This window comes from Styela clava, chromosome 1 (genome assembly GCF_964204865.1).
Source record: "Styela clava chromosome 1, kaStyClav1.hap1.2, whole genome shotgun sequence".
NCBI lineage: Eukaryota > Metazoa > Chordata > Ascidiacea > Stolidobranchia > Styelidae > Styela > Styela clava.
The window spans coordinates 17275275-17286697 of record NC_135250.1 but is presented as its reverse complement, the minus strand read 5'-3'; the positions used below and the strand labels follow the sequence as shown (position 1 = coordinate 17286697).

The following is an 11423-nucleotide window of genomic DNA, read 5'->3' as shown; positions in this document are numbered from 1 at the left end:
TTTTTGGTAAAACTAGACAGTCATTTATAACCTTCTTTATGTGTCATACTATGAATATTGATTAAAATTTTCCCATATATTTGTATCAGTGTCGGTGGTTGATTAATGAGTTTGATCCAATGTTGATTATGTTGAACCCACTTGATATTTTGAAAGTCTTGGTAAAAAAAGATATTCAAGTACTGCTGGAAATTTAATATCAGCACCATGTTTTTGAGCTGCTCTCGACAGCTGAGTTCTATGTGCAAATACCATAAGAGCTGTTAATGAATTACAATTCATCTTAGACAGATCTATCAGATCACCTTATAAGACTACACAAATGTTGGTTTTTTCTGCATAATTGGGTTTGCTTTTTAAGTTATTATTCATTTTTGGCTATTAATTTTTAATCTTTGGTCAAAATTTTTCTACTATACCTAAAGTAGGGTTGTGCAATTTTTCCAAATTTTTATTGCTATAATTCTAGCCTATTAGTCTATTCTCAACAATTACTTGCTGATTTTGTACATTTGCATCTGAGTTAAAACTGTTAATGTTGATTAAACCTTTTGATTATCATATTATCATATCTTTAGCTTTGATTTTATGATTGTTCATTAATTTTTGAGTTGGGTGAATTGAATTTATTTGATTGTTCTCATATTATTTGGGTACTCCCGTAGCATGTGCAACAAGATGGCGGATACCGGAACGTAGTATGTGTATCAACTATCAGGTTAGGGTTAGGCCATAGTTTCAGGTACAAATACTATGGGAGTCACTTGGCTAGTCTCTGAACTCATAATAGAACTAAAATAAGGAAAAGTGGAATAAAACTATGGCCTAACCCGAACCTGATACACATATTACTATGTCCAGGTTTCCGCCATCTTGTTGCACATAGTACGGGAGCGCCATTGTTTGTCCTTGGAAATACTGGTCAAAGGACAGAGTATGTTTTTTTCAATTAATAGGTCATTCAAACATTGCATTGTTTGGCTGATGTAAAGTCTATTATTAGGTGGTTCTACTTCTGATTTTTATAAAAAATTATTTTCATATTTTGATGTACCTCTCAGGTCAAAAAAGAAAATGTCATTCATTTATAATGATGTATTCAAATTTTAAATGTATTTATTCTTCATTCCTTCATGATAAACATTAACTTGCCTTAAATGTACTTCTATAAAAATATTATGTGTCATGATAATCACAATATATCACACCCTTATATATATACAGTATTATGTTTATTATGTAATCTTTTTACATTTTTATAGCAATATAACTAATGAATGGAATGTATTAAAAATAATAATGTCTTTGGGAAACTGATTGAAACCAAATCTAGGTGCTTGTAACTGGTCTAGGACAATCTTGCAAAAATGGCAGCACCAATGGTTGTAGTATTTATATGGAGTTTACTTCTCTCGTCTGTAAGAGCAAGTACACATTGGGTTGTGACTGAAGAAGGAAAAGTTCAAGAACAGGTATTTAAAAAAGTTTCAATTGTCTAGACTAGATCAACGGTGCACAACCTGCGGCCGCCGTGAAAAAATAATGCGGTCGCATATAATATACAATAATATCCAAATTCCTATAAACAACAAAAAAAAAAAAATTCAAAATATAGGATTTGGCGGCTCTGCTGGCATATATTGAAGCAAAACAGAAGCACTGCAAAAAAATCAGACGACACGATGCGTCACAATCTGGATGGTGTATTTGCTGTTGGGGAAGAAAAATCCGTTTAAAATGTGAATATTATACCTAGAAGTAGTCCTACATACCGTACTTCATAATTGGGCAGACTGCACCTCGCATGGGAGGCACAGTTCTTACCACTTCATGGCAGCTCCTGCCACGAACATACCGCGGCGTCTCTTGCCATGGTTTTATCGCGCTATTACCGGAATATTTAAAAAAATCATGTACAATATTTTAGTTCATCATGCGGAATTATATCCCCTTAAATCTAAACCTAACACCAAATACATCAAAATTGTATAACTTACCCAATATTTATCACCATCAGAGGCAGCCCTGCTATTACAGCCGACATGCCGTGGTTACGGCAGCAAAGTTGATGGTATTTGATTTGCTGCCGTAAACACGGCAGCTTGCTATTGGTTTGTGGCAGCTAAAAAGTCGCTCGCCGTGGGTTTGATCGTAGCGGCCATGATTTGGAAATCCCGCTATGGTTTTGTGGCAGCTCTAGACACCACAAAATACTTGAAACTGCACTTGTCGCATGGGTCAAATACCCGGTTATGACGTCATAAAAGCCAAAAACATTTTGCGCGCCTTGGACGCGCTCATTTGCGCTCAACACCCTGAAGGCTGTATTGAATACAAATAAATGCAATGTGGCCGCCAATAGCAAAAAGGTTGTGCATCCCTGGCCTAGACACTTGTGTTGGGTTGCCCTATGAATTTGCGCGAATGCATCTTAAACTCAAGGATAGGCTATATGACAAGAAGTATTGCTTCTTTTTTTAAAATTTGCCTCTAGAATAGCAATTTCATATTTTAACACACACGGACTTTTTATAGCATATTTTATCAGGTTCCAGACCTGAAATGGACTTCTTGATGGATTGCTTAATTGTCGTTTAATTATTTTTTTTTCTGAAAAACTTGTTTTTTTAACTAAAGGGGTAATTATTACTTATCGATTTTAATCAGTAAGTATGTTGATAGGTATTTGTCTGTCTGTTTGTTTGTCTATCTGTCTGTTAGATGCACGCGATATCTCACGAAAGCGAGATTGAATCTGCTCCAGATTTTGCATGTGCATTCATCATTATGTCGTACCAGAAGCCTATTGATTTTGGATGAATTATGTCCTATAATTAGCAGGTTATTAATTAATTAGTGATGGGACATAAGGTGTCACTTTGGAGTAAGAGCGCTTTTTTGGGGGATCCCCTAACTTTCGATCGATAAGTCTTCGGCCTCTGACCGATATTCTCGTTTTAAATTTTTAGTAGTTTTCAGTTGACAAATATTTATTATTTATTCAGCTCTTGTTGTATTGAATAAAGAAATAAGAGATACTGAACTCCTTGTGTATTATTACAACTTAATTGCGTTTTCTATGTTCTGTATAATATCATTCAATCATTGATTGCTTAGATTTACTGGAAACTGATGCTGAACTCATTTGAATTGAACTACAAAATAAAATAGTTCAACGTAAGCAAAAATTGTGCTTTAGGTAGTTCGCATGGATCAAGCTTCCTTTTTATAAGTTTTTGCAGATACATGATAACTTCCTTATGTCATTGTTAGATTTTGACACATAATAAAGTAGCACATTGCCAGCTGGTCATGGCTTTGATCTATCTGATATTATGATATATTAACCACTTACTTTGGCTAATCATTTTACAAAGGATCAGTTCTGTGGCATGATTATTTAGAATATCAATCCCTATTGTGTGATAATTCATACATTCTAGTAATTAAAAGGTGATATAGTTGTGTTATCGATAATGACAGATTGAACTTTGTATCTAAACCAAGTCTTAAATTTTACAACAGGTTATCGACGTGACCTGATTTAAATGTTAATGTAAAATGCTTTTGCTAAAAATGCTAATAAGTAGGGAAATTCAAGAAGAGGCCGATAATGATCCAATGAGCAAAAATGACAAATCTGCAAGTTATTGCACTGTTTTTTTATTGGATTACATCCTTTTGAACCAGAATTATGAATATAATTTTCACTTTTAAGACCGGTCTATGCAAGGAGCTTCCATTTTTTGAAGGTCGATCTTCCCGACCGAGGCAATGCCTGCAGGAATGCAATGAGGGATATTTAAAATTTATCATTATTTCAGTTGGAATCTGCATTTGTCATCAAGCAACCCCATGACCTCGTTGCCTTCATGAAACAGGAAAAGAATTTTGTTGAAATGCGGGTAACTATTACTATTTTACCTTCTTCATTCCTAATTGTTTAATTCAATAATCTTTGTGCATCATGTGTGATCATTTCTAAATACCATTCCTGTGCTCCAGAAAATTAAAGAAGTTCTCATGGTTGAAAAGAAAGATATTGAGGATAATGAAGACAAACAATTTGACTTGGAAGAAAAGCACTATAAGAAAGATGAAGATTGTAAAGCAGCTGGTAAAACATCATCAATATCAAAATAATTGATTCAGCATAAGTGGATAAAATCTAATAATTTTCCATTCCGAAATACATAGCCTACTGAATCATAAATTCCCATTGCGGTCTGTAACAGTCTTCGCATTACGCGCTCGTTAAAGGGTCGTCTTTTCAGCGTATAATGATTATTCTTGTCGCGTGAAATATTCAATCTCTGACAACTACAAAATTCTAAAATGTCTTTATATATTAATTTAATTGTGTCCAACGTAACTCGCGGTTGCTTCTTCTTACGTCAAAATTAAAACATTAGTTCTCTGAAATGCCACGGCGATCAGTAGACATAAAAATATGAGATAAACGGTGTATTTAATTTTAATTCGTATTTTTGGAATCTTGCCAACTCGTTATCGCCGTTAGAAAAATCTCAATAACTGATATAAAATCCTGAAAAGTACAATTTTATTTCGTACAATGAAAATGCATATGAAGTATATCGTTAAATCAAAAATACATATTCATCGCCGCGATTACGCCACTTGTTAAAAGAGCCGACGTTTACAACGAAAAATTTTTCTGTTGGTCAAAGTAATTAAATCGTGACCGATAAGGGCATATTTAAAATGTCTTGCTTTATTAATTTAATTGTCTTCAATTTAACCAGCGTTTGCGTCGGCAAAACAAAACAATTTTTTACAATTCACAATTTTAAAATACCTCGGCCATTTGCCGACATAAAAATAAAAATTTGTGGTAACTGCCCGTCGCCTATTATATATTGTTTTGATCCGTATTTTTTCTATTTTGCAAATTTGAGATGTGCTTGTAACATTGACTCCGTTCAATCGCAATGCTGACACTCCGATTATTTTTAAAGATAAAACCTCCTGAAAAATCCGTAAATCTGCTGTAAATTCTCATGGAGTAAAATTTATTTCAGTACAATAAAAATTGATGGATATACTTCGGATTAATTATCTTATATATCATCACAAACCGGGAAAAAATCGCGTTTTCAATCTTGTTTAATGATAACACGAAAATTTTCTACGAAAATTTTAAAGTAATGGATAAAAGGCTAATCCCACCCACAATTAAACGTGTTTCGATTTTAGTGACGGTATGTTCCTAAAAGGCGACCAAACATAATGTGCCGTAGGCACACGAAATTTTGCTACTGCAGAAAAAATATATGGTTTGTTGGTAAAGTTTGTGTGCCCAAATTATTTTATATTAGTAATTTTTAAAACTGTTGCTATCAATATTTCAAGATGTCAGGAAAATTGGTTTTGCTAAGTTTCATCAGTAATTTTATTTTTATTTAAGGTCAACAACTTGGAGATTTTGATCTTTTTGTAAGTTCTGTTCTTCCAATAGAGAATAAAGATATCCAGGTTAGTATTTGTCAAGTTCATTTTATAATTTTTTCTTATTTTGCTTTAAAAAGAATCTATTTATGATTTTTTTAAATCATAATTAATATTTACAAAGCAGAATTCTAGAATACTGAAAAAAATAAAATATGAGGACTTGTATCTATTTTGTGAATTCTGTGAAAAGTTATAGAATTAAATGAAGTCTTTTTGTATCTGACGTTGTAAAGGAAGTCTTTTTTGTATCTGACATTGTAAATTTTTTGTGAAATGAAAAAAGTTTACTATATTGAATGCAATTAAATCAATTTCATATCGATTTTGGCATTCAATTCGTTTCTTATATTGATGGCCATTGATTATTATTGCCCCTTGGCAGCATGTCTAACAATTGCCATACTGCAAAGGTTTATAACATATTTAAGGTATCGGATCTCATCGATTTCTCCAATCCAGAGACAGGAACATATCTTCTGAAACCAGACTGCGCTAAATATTATGATTTACAACCAAGTGAGAAGGTGTACGATTATCTGGAGGTATGGTATATTCACAACTAGCATCTTTGTAGAATTGGAAATATCTAGAAAATATGAGGTAGTAGTCATCATTGACTATTTCAAATAAAATTAAAAAAAAATGTTTATTATGAATATTAAATATTGTTCTGATTTTGGGTATATTCAACGGAGAAATTTGCCTGAATCAATAACTGTTTAAATGAATTGTATTTAAAAGAAATATAGGAAAGTCAGAATAAATAATATTTCGATTGATTTTGTTTTGTTTCTGGAGAGTTGAATGGAGTTGTCTTGGTAATATTGTCAGATTTTAAATGCAAAAGTGGCAATTTTTTAAAAAATTTCCTTAATTCAGTAATATTTAAGATGAACATTATTCAGGGAGTGAAGAATCGTGAATATCTTCACTCATATCAAGCTGAATCTGGATTGAAAACAACAATGAAGTATATGGAGAATGAAAATGAACTAGCAAATGCCATTAATGATGCATTGAAAAAGGTAAGTTTGATTAGTCTAGGATGTTTGCTTCTATTCTATTATAGAATTCCTCTGCACTTTTAAATTTGATAAATTGAAACTTTGTCTTTTTGATTATTTGACATCAATTGGTCAGACTAAAAAAAAAACTACACTGGTACCTCGAACATAATTCGTTCAGGATTGATGTCCAGCTACTTTTCCGCTGCACGAAACAATGGTAAATATTTTTCAACTAGTTCTTACTTTTTCCAAAATCCCAAAATATTAAACAAACTTGCACTTAAACAACTATTTTTGACTATAATACTTTTTTGATCACCGAATTGTTCTAGTATCAATGTAATTTTTCACCATGTAGAAATTGAATATCAATCCAAACCACAATATATCTTAACTGTTCTGCATTTCCAAATCCAATTGCTACGAATTCACAACGATTTTCTTGAATTTTTCCTCAATAAATGTAGCCAAATTCATATTTCATATTTAGAAATTTCATTCCATAATTTATTCAGAATAGTAAGTTACAATATTTGATTTTGGCAATTCCTGGTAGACTATAATGTCTCCCCTTTTTGTTTGTGACATATTGTCCAGAATTCTTTTATATTTAAATATACACCTACCGTAATTACACATTTATACACTTCATAAATGGCATTAGGTATTAGCACTGTTTTGCCTAACAACCAAGTCTGACATGTATACAATATTCAATGCAAATTTCTAGAATTCCACATCTTGGGTTGCATACAATATTGCAACTCTGTATTGGAGAATGAAGGGAGATGCAGAGAAAGCAATAGAATGTGTTCGAAGAGCTTTACATTTCTCTCCAAATGATTATAAAGATGTTGCTCTTGTCAATCTCGCCAACGTTCTGCACAGGTAACAGTTTTATGATTACTATTGATTGGGTTCTAAGAATAATAAATTTACGTGTTTATATATATGAATATACAATGGTATGTTATGGTTATTTTTTTTAAGGAAACCTTTTGCGCAAGCAATCAGCGTCCCAATTTGACTCATTTTCCTGTAGTCTTATATCTTACCTATACTAAAAAGTATGATGTTACAGAACCTAGTTTAGAGTTACACAACATTAAACCATACTTTCCTATGAGATTCCAAATTGATTGTTCAAAAGTGCTGATCTACTCGAGCTTACAGGTACGACATAAAACACAATTTTGAGTTTTTCTGGACATCTTGATTATGATTATTTTATTTATTCCCATATTTATATATATATATATATATATTCTAAACTGAGTATGGGCGTGTCCAAAACAAGTTGAATATTTCAATCAATTCAGAATCATTCATATTCAATAGTTCAATTAAATGCCTGGTTTTCATTTTGAGCAATTAAAGTCTCTCGGCGTAACCGAAAAGACCCTCATTTAAATTATGGAATCTTGTAAAATAAATAAATCCAATCAAATCACTTTTCATCGGGACTCCTGCATTTTATAGTCCAATAATTCCATGAATATACATTGACATTCTATGTTTATATTCTATGCAGGCGCGCAGCCAGGGTTTTCAAAAGGGGGGTTTCATAATCATAAATTCCCATTGCGGTCTGTAACAGTCTTCGCATTACGCGCTCGTTAAAGTGACGTCTTTTCAGCGTATAATGATTATTCTTGTCGCGGGGAATATTCAATCCCTGACAACTACAAAATTCTAAAATGTCTTTATATATTAATTTAATTGTGTCCAACGTAACTCGCGGTTGCTTCTTCTTACGTCAGAATTAAAACATTAGTTCTCTGAAATGCCACGGCGATCGGTGGACATAAAAATATGAGATAAACGGTGTATTTAATTTTAATTCGTATTTTTGGAATCTTGCCAACTCGTTATCGCCGTTAGAAAAATCTCAATAACTGATATAAAATCCCGAAAAGTACAATTTTATTTCGTACAATGAAAATGCATATGAAGTATATCGTTAAATCAAAAATACATATTCATCGCCGCGATTACGCCACTTGTTAAAAGAGCCGACGTTTACAACGAAAAATAATTTTTCTGTTGTGCAAAGTAATCAATTCGTGACCGATAAGGGCATATTTAAAATGTCTTGCTTTATTAATTTAATTGTCTTCAATTTAACCAGCGTTTGCGTCGACAAAACAAAACAATTTTTTACAATTCACAATTTTAAAATACCTCGGCCATTTGCTGACATAAAAATAAAAAATTGTGGTAACTGGCCGTCGCCTATTATGGATTGTTTTGATCCGTATTTTTTCTATTTTGCAAATTCGACAAATTTGAGATGTGCTTGTAACATTGACTCCGTTCAATCGCAATGCTGACACTCCGATTATTTTTAAAGATAAAACCTCCTGAAAAATCCGTAAATCTGCTGTAGATTCTCACGGTGTAAAATTATTTCAGTACAATAAAAATTGATGGATATACTTCGGATTAATTATCTTATATATCAACACAAACCGGGAAAAAATCGCGTTTTCAATCTTGTTTAATGATAACACGAAAATTTTCTACGAAAATTTTAAAGTAATGGATAAAAGGCAAATCCCACCCACAATTAAACGTGTTTCGATTTTAGTGACGGTATGTTCCTAAACGGCGACCAAACATAATGTGCGCCGTAGGCACATGAAATTTTGCGATTTTGCGACTAGAAAAGCGTGTTTAGATTGTCGCGGGACTCAACAAAACTTATATTGTTTACGGTTTTATTTTCAGTATTTTATAATTCCGCTTTTCAATCAAATTTAGATCGTGGTTTTACTCCTTCTTTTGTCTTTAGAACCTCGCCACCGATAAACGTATAATAACTCACGAATTCACAATTTCTGTAATGTTCAATATTTAGCCCCCCTTGATATTATTTCTGATAGCAGAGAAATAGTCCCGAAAAGAAGTTTTGTGACGTAAACTGCTTTTCACACTTGTAAAAGAGAGTTTCTGTTCTTATGCACCTTATTAACTAACTAGACTTTCTACTCAAATGTAGTTTCATCAAATCTTTTTTGTTGAAAATCTTACTTTATTTAAATTTCCAATTTTTCTTGTAGGTCTCGTTATTCGACAAATGCTTCAACTGTATTGGAAGATGCACTGGAAATATCTAGTCTGAATGTCATTCATTTTACACTTGGAAGCATTTATGCTGTAAGTATATGTCTCGAGTCCAAATCTAATTCGAGTTTTTACAGTACAGAATGTAGGTCATTTGATAACATCTGTTATTTTTACTTATCATAAGTCCAAGGTAAATCATTTGTATTTTTACCTGTTTCAGAGGTTTTGAATGGCCAACTAACCTACAGCATATAATCTTATGCTGAGTTGGACAAATTTGATTGAATCCAATTCCAAACACTTCCACCCCTCGAAAATTGTCCAGCAATTGCAAACGGCTTTTTTAAAAACATTTACAAATCATGTGAAGTCTCTTTCGCACAGAAAAATTGTAGCCAACTGAATTTAATAAGCTTTTTGTTAATTTAGAAGGTTATCCGAAAACATTGGTATCTAACCAATGTATATTTCAGTATAAGTTCGAAATATGTCTAATTATGCCTTATTCCTCATCTTTTAATAACAAAGCTGTTGTCTTGTAGAAGTGGTCAGGATAGTGAAAATGCCCCCTTCTTTTCTATAATTAGGCTCTCGGAGAATTTGTTCCTTCCATTTCTCATTATGAGAAAACATTGAAAGGACAACCAGAGTTCGGTGCGGCAAAGAAAAGACTCAATGCAGTCAAATGTCAATATAAGTTACAGGTATGGTGTCATGGTATCAATCACTCAACTCCAATCACCTATATCTGGTGTTAGATATAAAATGCTTCCAGTCTATTTTTACATCTAAGTGCTTGCTCTGCTTGTACGGTCCCTTCTTGAAAGGACTGTTTGGATTTTATACTAAATTTAAATACTGTACTAAAATGGGAAATATGCAAAATATATCATATCCGTTTGTCATTTCAGCTCAAGCTCGAAGCCCAGCATGAAAGTCTTCAGAGAACTCTTCGTGAATTAGAAGCATACCAAGAAAAACATAAAAAATATATTGAGATCTATCAAAACATTGAGAAACTTCAACTCACAAGGCAGGAACAAATTAACATGCATTTTCTTCTCATGCAATTTCTAATCAAAGAGGGAAAATTTGGTGAGCAAAAGTTTCATGAGCACAGATTTTGTCAAGTCTTTTGAATTGTGTATCATATTATTATAAACCAGAGGTGTCCAAACTACGGAACACAAGTAGTTCAAGGCTCAAATATATTTTGTGAGTCTAAGAAGGTTTGTAGATACAGTGTTAAAATAATTAATTGGTAATTTGTGATTTTGATGTGTTTGAGCCCATTTATAACAATAAAACCTATATACAGCAATTCACACATTTAATCAATTTTACTATATCAGAGTCTTGGTGGTTTGCTTTTTTTAGAATGCCAATTGGTAGCAGTAACACTGATGTATTTACCTTAATTTGCTTTTCGCTTTCAACCAAATATTTTTCAAATGGCAAGACAAAACAAGTGATGTCACGGAGTGACAAAAAGTTGAATGCATAAAATGACTGCGATATATCAACCAAATTTTGTTAAAAGCTCCATGGCATATCAATGATAATAACTTGTCTCTGTATTCTAGAGATATTAATCTCTACATTTATGCAAAATTTATTGTACAACAAACATTTTTCAGGAAGCAACCCAATTATACAGCCCAACAATTCGACGCATCAAAACCAAACAGTACTAAGCCCACTTTCCCAAAATGACATTTTTCAACTGCTGATTTTCCTGGACTTAGCTCTACATTCTGTGCTATTTGCCTTATCTCTAGGTGCTCAAATCTCAAGATAGCTATGGACATAACCCTGCTTTTTTTAGGGCATTTGAGAACTAAACAGAGCTGTGTCTACTTAGTGGACTTAGCTTTGAATAAG

At 32.6% G+C, this 11423-nt stretch overlaps 1 protein-coding gene across 8 annotated transcripts in view; it reads left to right on the top strand.

The window, feature by feature from the left end:
• Positions 1-1225: 1225 nt before the first annotated feature.
• The window catches only part of LOC120337368 (tetratricopeptide repeat protein 17-like), a 52185-nt gene continuing 41987 nt past the window's right edge, over positions 1226-11423 (top strand). For 7 of the 8 annotated variants that reach the window (XM_078110917.1, XM_078110937.1, XM_078110934.1 and 4 more), the window contains exons 1-10: positions 1226-1472; positions 3825-3905; positions 4006-4117; positions 5426-5493; positions 5898-6011; positions 6375-6494; positions 7207-7364; positions 9536-9632; positions 10130-10246; positions 10454-10637. In XM_078110917.1, coding sequence (XP_077967043.1) covers positions 1368-1472; positions 3825-3905; positions 4006-4117; positions 5426-5493; positions 5898-6011; positions 6375-6494; positions 7207-7364; positions 9536-9632; positions 10130-10246; positions 10454-10637 — 1156 coding nt within the window. In that variant the 5' untranslated portion in view covers positions 1226-1367. Of the gene's footprint in view, positions 1473-3718; positions 3906-4005; positions 4118-5425; positions 5494-5897; positions 6012-6374; positions 6495-7206; positions 7365-9535; positions 9633-10129; positions 10247-10453; positions 10638-11423 lie in introns of all 8 variants that reach the window. The other variant, XM_078110942.1, reaches the window with a different exon arrangement.